The sequence below is a fragment of the Nannobrachium achirus genome (assembly GCF_963921795.1).
Source record: "Nannobrachium achirus genome assembly, chromosome: 19".
NCBI lineage: Eukaryota > Metazoa > Chordata > Actinopteri > Myctophiformes > Myctophidae > Nannobrachium > Nannobrachium achirus.
Genome location: NC_137826.1, coordinates 41,188,737 through 41,208,919, shown reverse-complemented (window position 1 = coordinate 41,208,919; position 20,183 = coordinate 41,188,737). Strand labels below are relative to the sequence as shown.

General features: G+C 43.2%; 1 protein-coding gene across 2 annotated transcripts in view; it reads left to right on the top strand.

Annotated features, from left to right (window-relative positions):
• arhgef12b (Rho guanine nucleotide exchange factor (GEF) 12b) overlaps nt 1–20,183 on the top strand; it is a 70,233-nt gene that overhangs the window by 22,738 nt on the left and 27,312 nt on the right. Inside the window, exons 3-23 of one of the 2 annotated variants that reach the window (XM_080749139.1) lie at nt 117–215; nt 1,880–1,929; nt 2,752–2,809; nt 4,335–4,534; nt 5,692–5,763; nt 6,827–6,922; nt 7,134–7,244; nt 8,126–8,245; nt 9,467–9,565; nt 10,550–10,660; nt 11,923–12,021; nt 12,628–12,670; nt 13,047–13,152; nt 13,487–13,624; nt 14,383–14,415; nt 15,538–15,652; nt 17,316–17,418; nt 17,524–17,742; nt 18,166–18,304; nt 19,099–19,250; nt 19,867–20,013. In XM_080749139.1, coding sequence (XP_080605265.1) covers nt 117–215; nt 1,880–1,929; nt 2,752–2,809; nt 4,335–4,534; nt 5,692–5,763; nt 6,827–6,922; nt 7,134–7,244; nt 8,126–8,245; nt 9,467–9,565; nt 10,550–10,660; nt 11,923–12,021; nt 12,628–12,670; nt 13,047–13,152; nt 13,487–13,624; nt 14,383–14,415; nt 15,538–15,652; nt 17,316–17,418; nt 17,524–17,742; nt 18,166–18,304; nt 19,099–19,250; nt 19,867–20,013 — 2,310 coding nt within the window. Of the gene's footprint in view, nt 1–116; nt 216–1,879; nt 1,930–2,751; nt 2,810–4,334; nt 4,541–5,691; nt 5,764–6,826; nt 6,923–7,133; nt 7,245–8,125; nt 8,246–9,466; nt 9,566–10,549; nt 10,661–11,922; nt 12,022–12,627; nt 12,671–13,046; nt 13,153–13,486; nt 13,625–14,382; nt 14,416–15,537; nt 15,653–17,315; nt 17,419–17,523; nt 17,743–18,165; nt 18,305–19,098; nt 19,251–19,866; nt 20,014–20,183 lie in introns of both variants that reach the window. The other variant, XM_080749138.1, reaches the window with a different exon arrangement.

Genomic DNA, 20,183 nt, shown 5'->3' with positions numbered 1-20,183 from the left:
GACCCCTGCCCTACATACTGGCAATACATTTGCCAGTCAAACAAACAACCAACCGTGGACCACAGAATTAGCATGTGCATGTGTGTGTGTTCATGCGTGCGCGTGTGGGCCTACAGGTTTGGTTCAGCGGTGTGTGATCATTCAACGAGATGAGAATGGCTTTGGGCTGACAGTGAGTGGAGACAACCCTGTATTTGTACAGCTGGTTAGAGAAGGTAAGAGTCTGCATGCATGCACGCACACACGCACACACACGCACGCACGCGCGCACGCACGCACGCACGCACGCACGCACGCACGCACGCACGCACGCACGCACACACACACACACACACACACACACACACACACACACACTATCTTATATATACATTCCTCCTATTGCCGCATCCCACTTCCACGCCCCCTTTACATCGACTTCAACTCATAGGTAGTCGTCTAGGACGTAAGGAATACCGCCCCTAACTCTATGCCGTCCGCTCATTCGCTAGAGAGCAAGAGAGAGAGAGAGAGAGAGAGAGAGAGTCTCAGGTTACAAGAGGGAAGGGGGGGGGGCCGCTGCACAGGGGGAGAGAGAGAGAGAGAGAGAGAGAGAGAGAGAGACTCAATCGCTAGCCGAGAGCCTGTATCTTACAAGAAGTTCGCGGCCCTTCGGGCCACTCACCTCTAGAGTTCACAGCAAGATACTGTCTGTCTGTCTGTCTGTCTGTGTGTGTGTGTGTGTGTGTGTGTGTGTGTTGCTAAAATGAAAACATTTAAATAATGAAAATAAAACATTGGCAGGCCTATTACAGTAACAATAATAACACAATTAGGCCAAAACTTTTTTTTTTTTCAAAAAAAAAATTTTTTTTTCAAAAAAAAATTTTTTTTTTTCAAAAAATAAAAAAAAAATGTTTTTTTTTTTACGGGCGTGGACTCTAGATGTGAGCGGCCCGAAGGGCCGCGAACCTCTAGTATATTTACATCACTTGTAGGGACATTACATAGACTTCCATTCATTTTTATGCAAGTCCTGTGGCCTTACCCTAACCTCTATCCCTATCCCTATCCCTAAACCTAACCCCAACCTTAAAGAGGTAGTGCCATGATTTTCCCCCCCTCTAAAACATGATTATCAGGTATTATGATTATACTAGGAGGAAGATTTTTTCCAAAAAAGTATACAGAAAGAGTTAAAATTGGGTTTTTATGTGGCCACACCCCCAGTTCATTAAGTATGCATGGATGTCATGGTGGGTGGTGACCCAGCTGAAGTTAGCCACAGCCCACAGTGTTGGGTGAATGGTAATTTGGGGAGGAGTTGATACTGTGACATACTTAGTATCTGTGTTTTTTAACTGACACTTTTGACCACAAGGTGGCAGCCCCAAGAGAAAACAAACAAATACCAAGAGAATACATCATTTCTCATAAAAAACACACCAGGGGGTCTAATGAAGTACTTTCAACCTCCTAGACACATGAAAAACAGAAAAAGTACAAAACTATGGCACCACCTCTTTAACCCTAACCCTAAACCTAACCCTAACCCTAACCCTAAACCTAACTGTTGTGGGGACCTACTATTTTGTCCCCACACTGTCAGAGGTCCCCTGCAGGTGACTGTGTGAACAATGAACATGCGTTTAGTCCCCATAAGTATAGCTAGACAAACTCTCACACACACACACACACACACACACACACACACACACACACACACACACACACACACACACACACACACACACACACACACACACACACTACTATGAATGTCGACTGAAACAAAGCTGTAAAGTTTACAAGTGCTGAACAGTAAAACAAAGCAAACCAAATGCAAATATCTCACATTAAGTTCCCATTTCTCCTATGCTGTGTCTTTTGCATCCTGCAGATGGCGCTGCGATGCGAGCCGGTGTCCAGACAGGCGATAGAATCATTAAGGTGAGAAACATTGTTCTCTGAGTGAATGAACTAAAACTTCCAGGGAACTGCCATGAGCATTAGTCAAAGACCTCTATAGCAACAACAATAATTACTACCTCGGGTTTTAACAAAAGAAATGAGTGTAAAGTAATAACGTATGGCAGGGGTCTTCAACGTTTTCAGGCCAAGGACTGCTTAGTCGAGAGAGAGATGAAGCAGGGACCCCCACAACCTTATCATAGATTACATATTGTTTCATCGTTTGACAGCACAATCATCAGTGTATTTTGGATTCATGCCAATTTGTGTTTTCAGATATTTAACCACTTGAACTGTCAGTACTTAATAAACTTCACCTTTCACTCTGTACTTAGTGTGCTCTTTTCCCCCTCTACACCGAAGCTCTTTACCAAAAGTAGCCGATCTGCTAGGCGTTGTGAGCTTGTAGATCTGCTATTTTTGGCTAAAGTTCACGGAATATGGATATATAATAATTATATAATATAAAAAAGGAGAAAAAACTTTCCATCACTCAAAGATTTGGAGGACCCCCTGTCGTAACTCCGAGGACCCCCTAGGGGTCCCGGACCCCCTGTTGAAGATCCATGCCCTATGGTATTACCTTTTCATGACTCACACTGAAAAAGTAATTCAATACATTTCAACATACATTTCAAACTTACTGGTTAGATTTGAAAACGCATCAGACCACCAATGGACATTTAGTTGGTGGACTGATGCCTAGTCCTGATTTTTAACACATTTTAGGTTATCTGCTCTGATGTGTCAGCCGTTTTATGCTGCTCAACTCTCTTGATGTTCTGTGTTCTTCTTCGGCAGGTTAACGGGACCTTAGTAACACATTCCAACCATATAGAAGTTGTGAAGTTGATCAAATGTAAGTACCTGGAACTGCTTTCCATTACGCTTGACATTTATACTTGCCTGCAGGCAGATACTACAAATGTCTTTTAAACAGTTTTCTGAAAAAAAACACCTTTTGTTGCTATATCAGTGGTACTCATAACTTTTGCATGTCAAGGATATGTATTTGGCCGCGGACCCCATCTCAGAATATATATTTGACGAATGTTCCCCCTTGGTTAAATGTCAACTATAACATTATTTTCAACCTGTCCTAATGGGAATGGAAATTCTCTCATTTTCCTGGTGACATGCTATATCTCGGGGAAAGATTTACATTTATTTACATACCATAATATAACATAAAAGTAAAGTACTGTAAATTATCGATGTGATTCAGGGGTGCCGTGGACAGTCATATTTATAGGAGTGACCTGAGACAAAAAAAGTTTGAGAACCACTGCTGTGGAGGCATTTTTGCAAGTAAATCACATAAATGTTTTCATTGCCAGCTTCTAAAATGTACCAATAAACTCTCAAAATACTGAAACAATACTGTTTAGTTTATGGGTGAGTCTTCACAGCCTCCACAGTAATCAGTGAGTCACTGCTGTCTCTGCTTTCTGGCTTGAGAAAGACCCCCAGACCCAGCGAACAATGGCTCACCCCCATGCTGGGTTTTAACGAGGAGCAGTCGTTAGCTGAAGTGGCTTTTCTTTTCTTTCTTTTTTTTTTGGTATCCAGGAAACGGAACGGAAGTTCATACAGGTTGGAACGTTCACTGTTGTTGTCTTTAGGCATAAGATACTATAAAAGTACAGGCAAAATAAAGAGGTATCAAAGGGCGACAAAGCTAGAACAGGTGTTTGGACAAAGTTGAAAAAAACTATTAACTAGGGCTAATAGACTAAACGCTTAATCATTATATTATACTCTTTCACATGACGGTGTAAGCTTGTAGATCAGCTATTTTCACTATTTTTGAAATGTTTGAATTGAATTTCCTATAAAAACAAAATAGGGATTGATTATTAATCTATTATTTTATTACACTATCTATTATAAATATTGATTGTCCTTATGATCCATTGAATCAATTTGTTTGATTAACTGTTGCACCCCATTTTTCACAAGTTAGGGAACACTAACATACCCTTAAGGTCTATATCGGAACATACTAAATTACGTAATCAGGAAACCGGATCTCCATTTGCGATTATGCTTTCACATAATCGCCTTTTTTCGCAGCTGCCGTGTTCTAGCTCTGTGTTTGTGAAAATAGCGCGTAGCCCAAACGTTTTTCACGATAGCACAGAAAGCGTGCTCGTGTCCGATCTGGGGATCGATCGAAAAATAGACAAATATTCTGTGACTACTTGAAAAGGCAAGGAAAAACGAAAGATAACTGGCAATGGTTAGTGGTTTGGTTAAATATTCTTCGCAGTGAATGAGTTAATGTCAACAGAGGCATCAATAGTCAGATTTGATTGTCATCTCTCAAAGGTGTGAACGTGTTATCTGTGACTCTCTCCCTGACCTCTGACCTCTGACCCCTGCAGCGGGCTCCTATGTGGCCCTGACAGTGCTGGGGAGGCCCCCCGGTCTCCCCCACATCCCCCTGGAGGAGGAGGGGCTCAGGAGGGAGCAGGAGGAGGAGCAGGGAGAGGCGTGTCTCTCCTCCCCCCCTCCGTCCTCACCCCTCCTCTCACCCCTGCTGCCAGCCAGAGAGGAGCACAGCACCTCCCCACTGCCTCCCACGGTAAGTGTGTGTGTGTGTGTGTGTGTGTGTGTGTGTGTGTGTGAGTGTTTGTGTGTGTGTGTGTGTGTGTGTGTGTGGACGACATCACCACTTTTCGACCTATCTTCATATTATTGGTCCTCACTAATGTTCACGATAAAACAGCAAAATACATATACATGTCACTGGAAGACAGGTTTCTGAACTGACCCACAGCTCTCCTATGAGACACAAAAATAAATGTTGCTGTTTTATCATGAAGATAGGTTGAAAAGTGGTGAAGTTGTCCTTTAAATCAGTGTTTCTCAAACTTTCTAATTTCAAGGTCTTCCCTTAACGGGTTCATTTGGTTCCATTTTTACACTGACTGTTACAGATTGTTACAGACTTGTATGGGTCAATTTAGACCCCCACTAAAGGAACCCACAGAGTCCCTGGAATCCACTTTGAGAATCACTGCTTTAAATTGTCACTTCACTTAGGGCTGTCACAATTATTACATAATCGTCTAATCGCAATTATATGAGGTAATCGCAATTATTTTGCATAATCGTCATAATCGTTTCCATGTTGAGAAATGTTAATATAGTTTCAAACACGTTCAAAAAGTAATGGAAATAGCAGATCTACAAGCTCACAACGCGTCGCATCGTGGCGCGTTGTGAGCTTGTAGATCGGCTATTTCCACTATCAATGTTCTTTTTTAAGTATAAAGTTGTCAAATATGTTAGTCATTTATTTGTATATTTAAGTTATGTGTCATGATTTCCATGTGCAACTTCAAAGCCTAAAAGCCAAACAGAAATGTAATTGTCAACGACAAATACACAATTAAATCGTTAATTGCAATTATTTGAGTGACAACTAATCGTCATGTAAAATGTCATAATTGTGACAGCCCTAAGTCTTCACTGTCACCTGGGGATCCCCCCCCAACCACAGACGAGGCAGACCAGTGTGTTTTAAACGCGTGTCTGTCATCTGCTTGGTTCCTCATCTTGCTCTGTGGTGCTTAGTCTCTGTTGGAGTTTGTGGGATATTGGAGACACATCATCAGCACCATCACTTCCTTAAAACAAATAAAGAAGAAGTAGTCTTAATTTTCCCACAGCCAAATAAGGCACAACACTCACATAACACAGCTCTGCTCTGAGTAACGTTTCTCTCTCCACCTCCAGGAGGATAACAGGGCTCTACAATGTCAGAATGCTGACAGCATGCAGAGGACTAAGGAGCAAGGGGACTCACAGGTGTGTGTGTGTGTGTGTGTGTGTGTGTGTGTGTGTGTGTGTGTGTGTGTGTGTGTGTGTGTGTGTGTGTGTGTGTGTGTGTGTGTGTGTGTGTGTGTGTGTGTGTGTGTGTGTGTGTGTGTGTGTGTGTGTGTGTGTGTGTGTGTGTGTGTGTGTGTGTTAGGGCAGTGGTTTTCAACATTCTTCATATCAAGGTCCATTATTTATTCGGCATTTGAGCCACGGACCATCATTTGATGAGATTTAGCCTCTCAGATCCAAAACTTGGGAATATTTTGTCATCGTTGGATAGGATTTTGTCCACAATTCCATGCTGTATTGATGTGGTGCCATAGGACTAACAGGTCAATAGAAAATAACAATTCTTCTACATTCTGTAATTGTGTAGACTAATGCAGATGTTTAACAATAATTTTATTCTTGAGAGCGTAAAATGAAACCAAATGGACTTGTAAGAGTCCATTTGGTTTCGTTTAACTCTCTCACTGGTAGAGAACCACTTTTTTCGAGTGAGAGAGGCAGATGAATGTAATAATACTTCTTACATGGCTTGGTTGAATGCTAGATTCTCATTCATTGGTCAATCGCTGAATTCAGCCGTGTGTTATTTCCGGACAATGACCGCTCTGCTCAATAACAGACCTCTGTCTAATCAAATACTCAGAGCACCTGCTCTGCTCTGCTTGACTTTTATGCTGTATCCACATGACATTCATGTGAACAAACACACAATGTAATTTACAACTAAACGTTGCTCTCACGAATGTTTTTTGAGATTTTTTATCAACACTTCCTTGTTTTCCGAGGTGACCGTGTTGTTGCGCTGGGCAGATGGCCAGCGCAACAATTACGGAATACTTTCATTACCATAAGCAAGGAAGTACCTTGTTTTGTTGTTACTTTTGGGACAATTCACAAATTAATGTATTAAATAGCCGTGTAATAAGTGTAATAATTGTATTCTTAAACGATGACCAGCCCGCTGGCAATCATCCCATGCATAAAAGTCACCACTATGCCTCCGCTCTTGTGTGCGTGTGCCTTTGTGCCTGTGTGTGCGTAGACTATGAAGGAGGATCATAGCAGAAACCCACAGGCTAAACTACTGAAGGAGAGCCAGGAACCTGGCAGGAATCATCATCCACTGCTGCAGGACCAGGTCAGTAATGCTGAGGAGGGACCGACCCATACACATCTCATTAGCATATCGCCGTTTTCCTGCTGTTTCAGCCTGGCAGCCATAATTACCCTTTTATCTGTTTTAAATAAAAGTTCCCAGGGGACGAGCACTGCCTCTACTTGCACGTAAATGTATCCATAAAGTACAGTATGTGCAGTATACATAAAACATTATGTATTTGTGTTTTCAGGACGGTGGTTCGACTGGCTTGTGGTCCAGGGATGGTGATGTGGAGGAGGCAGATACGCCCCTGACTCCACCATGGGACGCTGGCAGCAATGGTGCCTGGTCCAACATCACTGTGAGTACAATCTGATTGATTGATTGATTGATTGAAAGCTTTATTAGAGGTTTGTAAAGGAAAACGTACAGGACTGTACAGTTCACTGGTGCAAGGTCAACTAACACCACAAGAAAGCTTTTGGGCTTGTTTCAATTGGGGTCCCTTTTTACAACTCATACTCATACAACATTAAATGACAGACAGCCACCTGTAAGTGACTTTATAAACGGTTTTAAATGATAGTAGGGATTTACACTCTTTTAATCATACACTGGATACTGGATCATACACTGTTCTAGTAAAGTGCGTGCTCGAACTAAATCAAAATTTGCTGTCAAAATCAACACCGACGTACGTAATAAGTACGTCAGTTGAGATGTGACACCAGTCGCTGTAACTCTGGGTCAACCTTCTGCCCCACATGAATGGTCCTTTGTTCTACGATGACTCACTCAATTGGACAAATGTCACACCTCTACGTTTTTTACTTGAGATATGAAAGTAAAGAATGACCAGTGTGTTGTTCTGGGAACACTATGACTGTGGGTGAGGAAAGTTTTATTTATGTATGATTTACTACTAGTCTGGCGCTGCAAGTCAACACTTACTGGAAAAAGTGCTTACACAGGTTTTTCTGTAATAACGGGTATATTTTTACCACAGCCTCTAATGTCGATAAGGCTGTTGTCTAAGATCTCAGGGAATTTCCCTGTATTCAGCCAGCGCACTAGACTAAACAGACAATTTTTTGTGTGTGTGTGTGTGTGTGTGTGTGTGTGTGTGTGTGTGTGTGTGTGTGTGTGTGTGTGTGTGTGTGTGTGTGTGTGTGTGTGTGTGTGTGTGTGTGTGTGTGTGTGTGTGTGTGTGTGTGTGTGTGTGTGTGTGTGTGTGTGTGTCAGGGGCACGGAAGCCCCCTCCCACAGAGTTTCCAGAAAGAGATGCCCAGCCACGGCCCAAAAATCACCCCCTTAGATGGCCTCATCTGTCCCTCTGCAGAGCCACAGGAAACAACTGACCTTGTAAGATAGCCAGGTCACACACACACACCCAAACACAAACTAATTAGTGGGGTGGCTCAGGTAGATTAGATTGAGATTACGAATTACTAGTTATAGACCCGGGCCAGCCTAGCGGTCCAGGCAGGCACCTAGGCTCCTGATGCAGCCTTCTTCTTTCGTGTTTCTTCGTCATATGTCGCAAAGCCACGCTCCTGTTTCTGGTCCCACTTGGAAGAGGCCGGCCAGGGCCTCTGAAGGAAGTCTGTACAGAGGACAGATGGTGATTATGTGGTCGGCAGTCTGTTCAGGCTCACCACACTCGCATACTGCGCTGTCTGCTAGGCCCCACTTCTTCGTGGATGTTTTGAAGTGACCAACCGCAGTACGAAGGCGGTTCAGCAGTGTCCACCCCGGCGTGGTAGATGTTCTCCGACTCCATCTCCTGGGTCTAGGATGTGATGGTGCATAGCAGACGTGTGGGCTCAGCCAATTCCCAGGCAGTTGCCAGCCATGCTCTTGCAGACACGATGGAACCAAGCATCTCTTGTGCTGTTCTGTTGTATGGGTGGCGAGACTTCAGTCTGCTTGGGGGCACTGCCTTAGTTGTTGTTTCGTGCAGGATATGCCAGTCATGTTCTTGGGCTTTCCTTGCGAGTGTGAGGTTAGCGGCATCTCGTCCAGATTCTGGAGTAGAAGCCCACACGTGAAGAAGTACTGTGCTTCTTGAGTCCAGAAGCACAGTATTCGGCAGCAGAGAACACCAGGGCTTGCGTTGAGATACGTAGTGTCCTGGCAGAGGCACCCCGGGTTGTTCCAGCGAGGCGGAGGATAAGCAAGACCCTTGGAGAAGTGGCTCTCGCTTCTTCCAGGTGTTGTTTGTAGGACAATGCCCTGTCCAGACGAACCCTGAGGTACTTGGCAGCGCATCTTGGGTTCGAGTCCTGTTCAGACAAACTTTGTTGTATGTCACTCCCCATCTCCCTCCTGGTGTACTGTCTGTCTCGACTTGCTCTATCAATAAAGGCAAAAACACCCCAAAAGTATCTTTAAAAAATATATAACATAACAAAAAAAATGCATGTTTGACTCCCAGAACAGCTCTATCTTATAAACATGGCAGCCATGTTTGTTTACATCTTGCTAAAATAGGTCACATAAATTAATTAATATATAAAGTACAGCATATGAAGGAGATTTCATTACTTTTAGGGAACTGTAACTAACTGTGGTTATGTTGTTCAGGACTCCAACCCCCAGTGCACCGTGGGTAGCCCCTCCCCTCGCTTCATCCCTCAGATCATTGGAGCAGAGGACGACTACTTTGATGCACAGCAAGAACAGGTACTGCAAAACACCATGCCAAATGCTCAGGTACTGCAAAACACGATTCCAAATGATCAGGTACTGCAAAACACCATGCCAAGATCAGGTACTGCAAAACACCATGCCAAGATCAGGTACTGCAAAACACCATGCCAAGATCAGGTACCTCAAAACACCATGCCAAATGATCAGTTACTGCAAAACATCTTGCCAAATGATCAGGTATCTCAAAACCCCATGCCAAATGATCAGTTACTGCAAAACATCTTGCCAAATGATCAGGTATCTCAAAACCCCATGCCAAATGATCAGTTACTGCAAAACATCTTGCCAAATGATCAGTTACTGCAAAACACCATGTATTATGTACTGTAGGGGGCCTTCACGTTAGCCTAGCTGGAGCTAGACTTCATCCCCACACATGTTAAAACCTATGGTTAAAACATGGAGGGGATGTATACGCAGTTACTAGTTAGCTGCATTAGTATATAGGCTGGCCCCAGGCTACCTTCACGTAGGATGGGGCCAAATGCCCCCAATTGGTGCTTTTTTCTAGTATGATGAATTAGGGAGTTTATTTACGAAAAATAAACGTAAATATGGAGATACAAGGTTTCTACCCAACAGCAACGATATGCCAGATAAACACGTGCTGCAAAGCAATATGCAACATGTTGTTATTGACTCTGGAATCTAAAATAACTTTGTTTATTTTAGCCCTGCTTGCGGAATGACTCCCGGGTATTGTTTTTTGAACAATTTACTGTACGTCTTGAAAATGTGAATATTAAACATGACTTTAAATGTATACATCTCTGAATGTCGTTTTCTGTCCACATACCTATTATTCTCCCTTTGTGTGTGTGTGTGTGTGTGTGTGTGTGTGTGTGTGTGTGTGTGTGTGTGTGTGTGTGTGTGTGTGTGTGTGTGTGTGTGTGTGTGTGTGTGTGTGTGTGTGTGTGTGTGTGTGTGTGTGTGTGTGTGTGTGTGTGTGTGAGACAGATCAGTGGTCAGTGCAGCTGTTTTCAGAGCATAGAGTCACTAAAGTCCAGACCGGCTCACCTGGCAGCGTTCCTCCACCATGTGGTCTCACAGTTTGACCCTGCACCTCTGGTACATGCACACGATTGCTCGCTCGCTCGCTCTACTCACTCACACACACTCACACACTCACACACAATTCAATTCAAAGGAGCTTTATTGGCATGAGAAAACACACACACACACACACACACACACACACACACACACACACACACACACACACACACACACACACACACACACACACACTCAGGGTCGTCATTTGGGTCATCGGAATGGCAATTGACACCCCCTAGTGTTCACATTCAACCTCAAATTCAGTTATTTTATGCATAATATTGTCTAGAGCAGAAGTGCGACTCCCACTCGTTTCAACAATACTAAACTTCTTACTGGGTGCACGGTCGGGAAACGTAACTTTACAAAGAAGATTCTCAAAGAGAACACCAGCATAACGCAACGCTGATGAAGGCTTAACTGCCGAAACTCGTCCGTTTGTTGCTGCTCTGCAGCTCACCATGTCGACCATAATATAAAATAAAAAAAGTGCCTTTAAAAGGACTGTTCCGTGAATGCTGGTGTTCTCTTTGAGAATCGTCTTTGTAAAGTTGCATAATATTGTCCCCAACTCAATCGTTTTTGTAGATTCATCTGATTTCACCACAATCGATATTAACCACTTTTAACGTGGCATCCCTATTTTCGAATGTCATTATAGCTAAACATTTTCAAACGTATTCTCTGTTTGCCCCCAAACATGTGACGCGTTGACAGCTTGTAAATCCACTATTTTTGCTATTTTAGAAATGGGGCTAAAGTGGCAACTTATTTTTTTTTTTTTACGGAAATTACGCATCTGACGGGAAGGAGTTTCCCCGTCTGGACGTTGCACGTGAAAGGAACATGTTATTCCAACCAGTTCCTTTCCCCTCCATCAGGCGCCCCGGCTGGCCAGGGGGAGGCAGTATAGAGACCATGATTACTGCATGTTTTTAGTGAGGGCTACCTACCCTTGATTTGCTTTCTTCTCTATATGAGTTGGCCTTGTACATTTGAATGGTAAACTAACCATTTGCATATGGTCAAAAGGATACATCATGCTGCTATGCCAACCAGGCAGGCAACCCGGAAAATGCGTTATTACTTGCGTATCCTGTATTGTAACATTATTGCATATTGTTTATTGTTTTAACTCTGTCACCGTGAAACCAAAAAACTCAAAAGCCATCTTTTCAATGTTTAACATGTGCTCAAAAGCATTTTCTATTCTATATTCTATCATACATTCATTGTGTGGGTGTGTGTATGTGTGTGTGTGTGTCCTGGACTAGCTATGCTACCTCTATGCTGACCTGCACAAGCAGAGCTCCTCTAAGGAAACCAGACGTCTCTTCATGGATTTCCATTCGGTCTTCCTGGACAGAGCAGCGGTTCGTCATTCTCCTTCTCTCAGCTTCAGACATTGATTTCTTGTCTCTATCAGAGCAATTACTAATCTCTCTAGACAGATTCAGAGCTCCTCCGCCGCTGAATCTGTCTGCAACTCCTGTTACAACACGTAGAGTTAAGACTTTTAGGGATGAGCTTGTAGATTAGCAGTTTTTGGTCTGACACCCACGCGCACCCATGATGACTTGTCTTTTAGTCCTACTCCACTAGTCCCTCCCTAACACTTCTACTTGTTAGTTGTTGACAAATGTGTCAATCCATTTAGTCTTAGTTTTAGTCATCATAGCTTAGTTTTTATTTTATTTTTATTTCGTTTTCGTCTGTGAAAAAAAGTAGTCAACAAACCTTTTTCCTCATAGTTTCAGTCGACGGAATCAACACTGCTTTGAAAGCTCATGGATTTGGACAACCCAGAGCAATACCATGGGAAATGGGTGGGGAGTATTAAGCCCCCAATATTGCTTGAACTACAATAAAAAAAAAACAAATTACTGTGTTATTAGAGTCAACATACTGACAGTCAATATGTGTATTTTGCTAAATTTTAAGTCCTAGTGTTTATAACTGTTGTCTTTTGTCTTGTTCAGAATCTTAAAGTTCCCGTACCAGATTCCATAGCAGCTGAATTGGGTGAGCACGGAAAGGCATCGTTATATTTCTTGATCTTACTGCCAAGAAAATGTAGTATAATCTTATGTTTCATTTCACTCATCATTCCGGGGATCATTCCAGTGCAGTACTTTATGAGTTCCTGATGACTGTTTAATTAAAATCGTTTCACAAGCTCTTTAAACCTCAACATGAATGACATTTTATGATTGCAAATGTATTTATTTACATTGTTTGTGCCCACATTACAATGCATGTTTACATATTTCTCAGCTGAAAGATAATAATGCATTAATGTCAATCTGTTTTTCATATGTTTTATCTTCTTTCATCTTGTGTGTGTGTGTGTGTGTGTGTGTGTGCGCGCGCGCGTGTGCGTGCGTGTGCGTGCATTCAGAGCGACGGAGACTAGATTTGATCCCAGAAGAGCTTTGTAGACAGTACACTCAGCAGTTACAAGACATCCTCCTACCAGACTTACACATCAAACTGGAGGACTTCAGGTTAACAGACAGACACACACACACACACACACACACACACACACACACACACACACACACACACACACACACACACACACATACACACACACACACACACACACACACACACATACATACATACATACATACATACATACATACACGCATGCACAAACAACACACACATATGCGCAAGATGATTACCAAATTATGTAATTTGTGTTTAGAGTGGTGCGTGTTCATTGCCAGAAAATCTGTTTGTTTGTGTTCTTTGTAATGTGAATGTTTTTGTGTGAGTGCGTGTGCGTGCGCTCGTGCGTGTGTGTGTGTGCGTGTGTGTGTGTGTGTGCAGGCAGAAGCGTAGCATGGGCCTGACGCTAGCGGAGGACATGCTGTGTAAACTGGACGCAGACAAGAGGAAAGAACAGTCGGCCCTGGATAAGGAACGCTCCTGTGCAGAACACATCATCTCCAAGATAGAGGACATACTGTTAGTACTTCAGCACGCACACATTCTTTTCACACGAATTGTCCCTTTCCAAAGCCTGCAGAGTTTCTCTGAAGAAGTCTTAACTGACGTACTGTATTTGTCTTGGATAGTATTCCTAGAAAACCCTAGGCATGGAATGAATGGCTAGCTAACAGTCGTGTATTGTGCTGTTTTCTGTTTATTTCACAGGGTAGATTGATCTGTAATTAATTATAACTGACTTAAACTGTCTTTATTTTAACTTGTTGCAACTTGCAGACATGCTGCTATTGTTGCTGCCTGTGTCCCCACATGTAGCCTAATAAAAAAAAAATTGGTGTGCTCTTGAAAACTACACAATACATGTGCGAGTTGCAACACACAGAAGACATAAAAGAATTATGCATGCAACACATCTAGGATTTATTATACCTGTATATGTAAAAGCCCTTGCTGTATTAAAAATAAATACCACTTGGGAGGACCTATGTCCTATATATACAGTATACATACATATATATATTTTTTAAAGCCAATCTACAAGCTCACAACTCATCGCATCGGGGGCTTGTAGATCTGCTATTTTTTTATTTATCTAACTTTAAAGGTTTGGTTCAGCGTTGTGTGATCATCCAAAGAGATGAGAATGGCTTTGGGCTGACAGTGAGTGGACACAACCCTAGCTGTATTTGTAGTTTTTGTACAGTGTGTGTGTGTGTGTGTGTGTGTGTGTGTGTGTGTGTGTTTATTTATTTATGTTCTTCATTTGTCTCTCACAGGATCACATCACAACCCACAGAAGAGGAGAAGTGGTAAGAATGAAAGTAAACGTACTTTATACAAACATACAAACATCTACCTCTCATCAGAAGGACACTTATTTAATAGGACATGTATTTTACATACTGTAACAGAATGACTGTTGGGCGAGTGGACAGGGGGCTGTAGTCCCTGAATGCACACTCATTCAGTTATGCAAGAAAGAACCAGCCTCACCATTGAAATGAAATGCTTCTCAAGACCGTTGGATCACCATCTGTAGGAAAGTTGACATGTTGCACATTAACCAGTGTATGACTCATAGTCATATGTTCTATTAATACAATGATTATATTGTGGAACCGGTAGTTTGTTTGAGCTGTATAAACTGGCAGATGACGATGAGTAATTTAACCTTTTAACCACTTAACAGTACTGTACAGTATATACTTCCTTGCCCGGGGTCCCCCAGGGGTCTATCCTTGGCCCCGTTGATTTTGTCCCGCTACACCAAATCACACAAAAGGTGATCTACAAGCTCACAAAGCACTGTCTTGTGGCTTGTTGTGAGCTTGTTGATCGGCTATTTTCGCCAAACATTCACCTATCATGACATGCCCAATAGGCTCTATGCACTGCAGACATATTGGAAAGAAATTGGGCCCCTTCCTTACTTCCTTCACAGGTTTTACCAATGATACTGATGAAGGCTCTGTTCCATTTAGCGTAGCAACAGTGGTTCTCAAACGTTTTGATTTCAAGGACCACCATAACTCTGAGAGTGTACGTGATGAACCAAATGGACCCGTACGGATCCATTTGGTTCCATTTATACACTCTCATGTGTACACTCTCAGAGTTACAGACCCATAAGGGGCCATTTGGAACCCCCTCTAGGACACTTTGAGACCCACTGGTGTACAGTTGCATAGTGTTTCCAGTGAGCCAACATGCACAATATCAGCACTCTGACTCTGTTTGACCAGAATGGAACAGAGCCTTCATTAGTATAATTGTTAAGACCTGTGAAGGAACTACTTCCAATATGGCTGCCGTGCATAGAGCTTATTGCCCGTACAACGGACACTTAGGGTTCAAGTGGTTAAACGTGTGTCTAGGCTAGGGTTCATGTGGTTAACCGTGTCTGTGGTTAACCGTGTCTTGTTGTGCTGCAGTGCTACCATGCAGTACGTCATCCTCACATACATGAAACACCTGGGGGTGAAGGTCAAAGAGCCCCGCAGCCTCGAACCAAAGCGGCCGCGCATCAACTTCCTGCCCAAAATGAAGGTGTGTGAAAACACAAACAAATCATGCACGCACGCACGCACGCACGCACGCACGCACGCACGCACGCACGCACGCACGCACGCACGCACGCACGCACGCACACACACACACACACACACACACACACACACACACACACACACAGAGACAGACAGACAGACGTGTACACATGCTATAGACCTACACAAACATCAAACTTACATAAAGATACAACAAGGCAGTTTACTTGCATCCAACAGTTGTCAGGCCAAGGACCCCTTTGTTGAGAGAGAGATGAAGCAGGGACCCCACCACCTTTTCATAGATTCCATATACCGGTAGTTTCATTGTTTGACAGCACAATTATCAGTGTATTTTGGATTCATGGGAATTTTTGTTTTCAGATATTTAACCAGTTGAACCGTTAATACTTAATAAACTTGACCTTTCTTTCGGTACTTAGTCTGTTCTTTTTCCCCTCTACACCAAACCTCGTTCCCGAAAATAGCTGCTGCGAGGTGTTGTGAGCTTGTAGATCTGCTATTTTTGGCTAAAGTTCTCAGAATATGGGCGTTAAGGTTCAAGTGGTTAATATAAAAAAGGAGAAAACAAGTTTCTCTCACACAACGATTTGGAGGACCCCCTGTAGTAACTCTTAGGACCCCCTAGGGGTCCCGGACACCCTGTTGAAGACCCCTGGTCTATGCTATACACAGCAGCCATATTGGAAAGACATTGGGTCTTAACAATTTTACAAATGAATGCTGTTCCATTCTGGTCAAACAGAGTCAGAGTGCTGATATTGTGCATGTTGGCTGACAATCTGGTCTCAAAGTGTCCTTGAGGGGGTTCCAAATGGCTCCTTGCGGGTGTGTAACTCTTAAGTGTACAAATGGAACCATAAGGAACCAATGGAGTGTACGGGTCCATTTGGTTCCGTTTGTAGACTCTTAGAGTTAAGCCTTTTCACACAGGCGCGTTTATCCGCACGGATAAAATGGACAATTTAGTTTTTTTTAAAGAAAACAATGATTCTCTACGACCTCATGCACACCGGATCCGAATTAGCTGTGCGACGAGTGGCTGCGGCCGTGCGTTTTTTTCTCGATCGAACCCAGTTCGATTCGTGCGTCTTGTCGCATGCGGCAAAAACTCATCACTCCTTTTATGACTTCCTTTGGGATCCGCAGCGCCGATTCTGCACAGCATTGCACACCAAATCCAATGCGTTTTATTCATGCAGCAAACCAAAAAAAACGCAACTGTCCTGTGTGCAAAGGGCTTTATGGTGGTCCTTAAAATAAGAATGTTTGAGAACCACTGTGCTACACTAAATGGAACAGCCTTCATTAGAATAATTGGTAACACCTGTGAAGGAAGTTAGGAAGGGGCCCAATTTCTACCCTATGGCTGCTGTGCCACTCTATCCACAAAGAGAGATTCATGGTGTTATAGCAGCAACAGCAGTGAACATGAAGCACAGGAGAGTTACAATAGTCAACATGTAACAGCCCATCATGTACAATCAATCAATGGTGAATATATGAATGAATATACATGTATCGCCAATTAATATATGAATGAATATACAATATGTACAGTTGATCAGCAATGAGTGTAACATGGTAAAAACTAGGCACATTACTCGTCGGTAAAATATATTTATTGTGATTTCAACAAGCAGAAGAGCAAGCCCGAGAAGGAGGGAGAAGAGAAGGTGAAAAAGCCTCGATTCCCCAGCATCCTTGGTCAGCCTCGACGACCCAGCCGAGTGGACGCACCTTCCAGTGAGTAGAGCACGTCACAGTTCCTCCCTGTGATTTGTAATTATTTTTCTCTTTTCTTTTTAAGGTTTTCACTATAAATGAAAAACTGTGTGTGTGTGTGTGCAGTCGGTAAGGCCATGGAGCTGAACAAGCAGCGCTCCCCTAAGCAGCTGGTCTCTCACTCGGCCGTCAGCATCCCTGAGCACCCCGACGCTTCCTCCAGCCGCGTCCGTGGGAGCCAGTCCAGCGACGGCTCGGACTCCAGCCCCCACCTCCTCCCTCACCCGGCCTCCCCTCTGCCCCTCGCTCAGCTCTCAGAACCCAGCGGACATGACTCTGACTCTGGTGAGGGAGATGACCTGCTGTCTCGTACCAATGAGGAGATTTGGAGGTGCATTAGTAGAAACTGTGGGAGGAGTAGTGTGCCAAACTTTGGGTCGTCTTTTTCACAATGGGAAATTTGAATTTAACTATTAAAGATATCTCTTAGCAAAATGGAAACAGGAGTAGTAGTGTGCCAAATTTAGACACATAGTGCCTAACTGCCTATGCGTTGTTTACTGTTTTTACATTACGTTTAATATTTTCCTGAAACAATGTATAATATGATACTGAATCTTTGCTAATATAGCTGTCGTTTCATTCCACACTTGGAACAAACAAGTAATATTCTCTGGACCTACTACAACATCACTTTTTTTTTTGTTTCTTTTGTTTTCCTTATTCTTTCCTTTGACTCCTCTCGTCCTCTGGTTGCGTTCCGTGCAGGTCTGTCTCCGTCCTCAGCTCTGTCCAGGCTGAGTGACGGCGTCCATTCTGGAGACAACCAGGACAGCACGGCTCTGCCCAACAGTCCTCACTTTGACTTCCCCTGTCCTCTGGACCAGTTCCAGGAAGACGTTTACAGGTACTAACAAGAGGCGCTTCTCCATTCCTCATAACAGATGCTGGAGATAACAACTGATTTTAAGTCATCGAGATGCACAGGAGAGATAAGACTCTTCACTCATTTCAAGGGAAGGATACACATGGTTCAGTGTCGCCCTGGTTAACTTAACACCCAAGGCTTCCCAGCTCAAGTGTCTTTTAACAATAACAGTCAATTTGAGCTCACCGTGGGGGGTGGCCGCCCCGTGAGAAGAGCATTACCTTACAGCAGTGGTTCCCAAACACTGGGTTGGGACCCATTTGTAGGTCGCGGAACCGAGTCAAACTAAATTCCAAGTGCTTGTCAGGGTGGGGGGTCCCCAGTTCAAATATGATTATTTTAGCCTGAAAAGGTTGGGAACCCTTGCCTTACAGGAATAAATATTCTCGAAAAGCAAATTTGATAATATAATAGGAAAGCTGAGCTTATGTTTTTTGTTATAACTACAAACTTGTATCTGTCAGAATATATAGATATTCTGCATCATAATGTTCCTTGGGTTTTTTTTTTGTGTGTAATCCTTTAGACTAAGTGCTGTGGCTGTACTCATGCTATTTTACATTTCTGTCTAATAAAATATTCAATCGATCAACGAGGCAAAAAAATCGAGATGACCAATTGAGATGAATTGAGATGACTAAAGATCCCATTTTCAAGTAAATCATGAATGACAATTGTTCCAATATGTTCATCCTCGTCCTGAATCCTCCTTTCTCTCAATCCCTTGTGCTTCTCTGTGCTGTGGTGTGGTGTGGTGTGGTGTGGTATGGTAGGATGGACGGCCTGGGTGAGGTCCAGAGTGAGGACGACCAGGGAGGGGGGGTGGTCTACGGTGAGGACCCCCTGAACTGGCAGCGTCTGGTCAGCAGAGAGGTCCTGGCGGGCCTCGCCCCACTGGAGATCAAGAGACAAGAAGTCATCAACGGTAACGCTGCGTCCGTTCCTCCTCCTAATCATATAATAATGATAATTATTATGTATTCATAATAATTGGGTTTTAAGCTCAATCCAGTAGATGGAAGCAACGTCCTAGTGTCATCACAGCTTCCAACGAGAAAACATCATGGTGGACTGTCTTAAGGCTCATGTGCAGTGGCTCAGGGGTTGATCCCGGGTTCCCCCAGAGTCGGTGTCAAAGATCTCCTTGAGAAAGACATTAAACCCCTAACTGCTCCTGATGAGCAGTTTGGTGACTTGCATGGTTTTCCTACAACACCAACGGTGTATGAATGTGTGTATGATGATCTATGTAAAACGCCTTGGAAAAAGGCACTATATAAATGCACCATTTACTATTTATTTGACAGTTTAATAAAACATACCGTGCTAATAAGGTTTAAAGTAGCAACATGAAAACAGTGTTAATCAACTAATCATCAAATGGAGGCAGTGGTTCAGGAGGTAGAGCGTCCATTTTGGTAACCAGAAGGTTCCCTGTTCAATAGTTGCCCTCTGCTCCTAATAGTTAGGATGCAATTAGCTGATGACTGTTTCCTGCATTTGTAAAAGTTGTGTGTGTGTGTGCGTGTCTCCACCATCAGAGCTGCTGTACACAGAAGGAGCTCACCTGAGGATGCTGCGGGTGTTGGACTCAGTGTTCTACCAGAGGCTGAGCAGGGACACCATCCTGCCTCCAGAGGACATCAAGCACATCTTCACCAACCTGGACCAGATCCTCCAGCTTCATGGTAATTATACTGATTATCAGCCAAATGGTAATGCTACTGATTTCACCCTGATGAAACCACCCAGCTTCACGATAACACTCACTGATGCACTTTGAACCAGGATTTTGAGTTTCTTGATATTTTCGCAAAAAGAAATATTCAACAGAGAGTAGTAAATTACAATGGCCGAG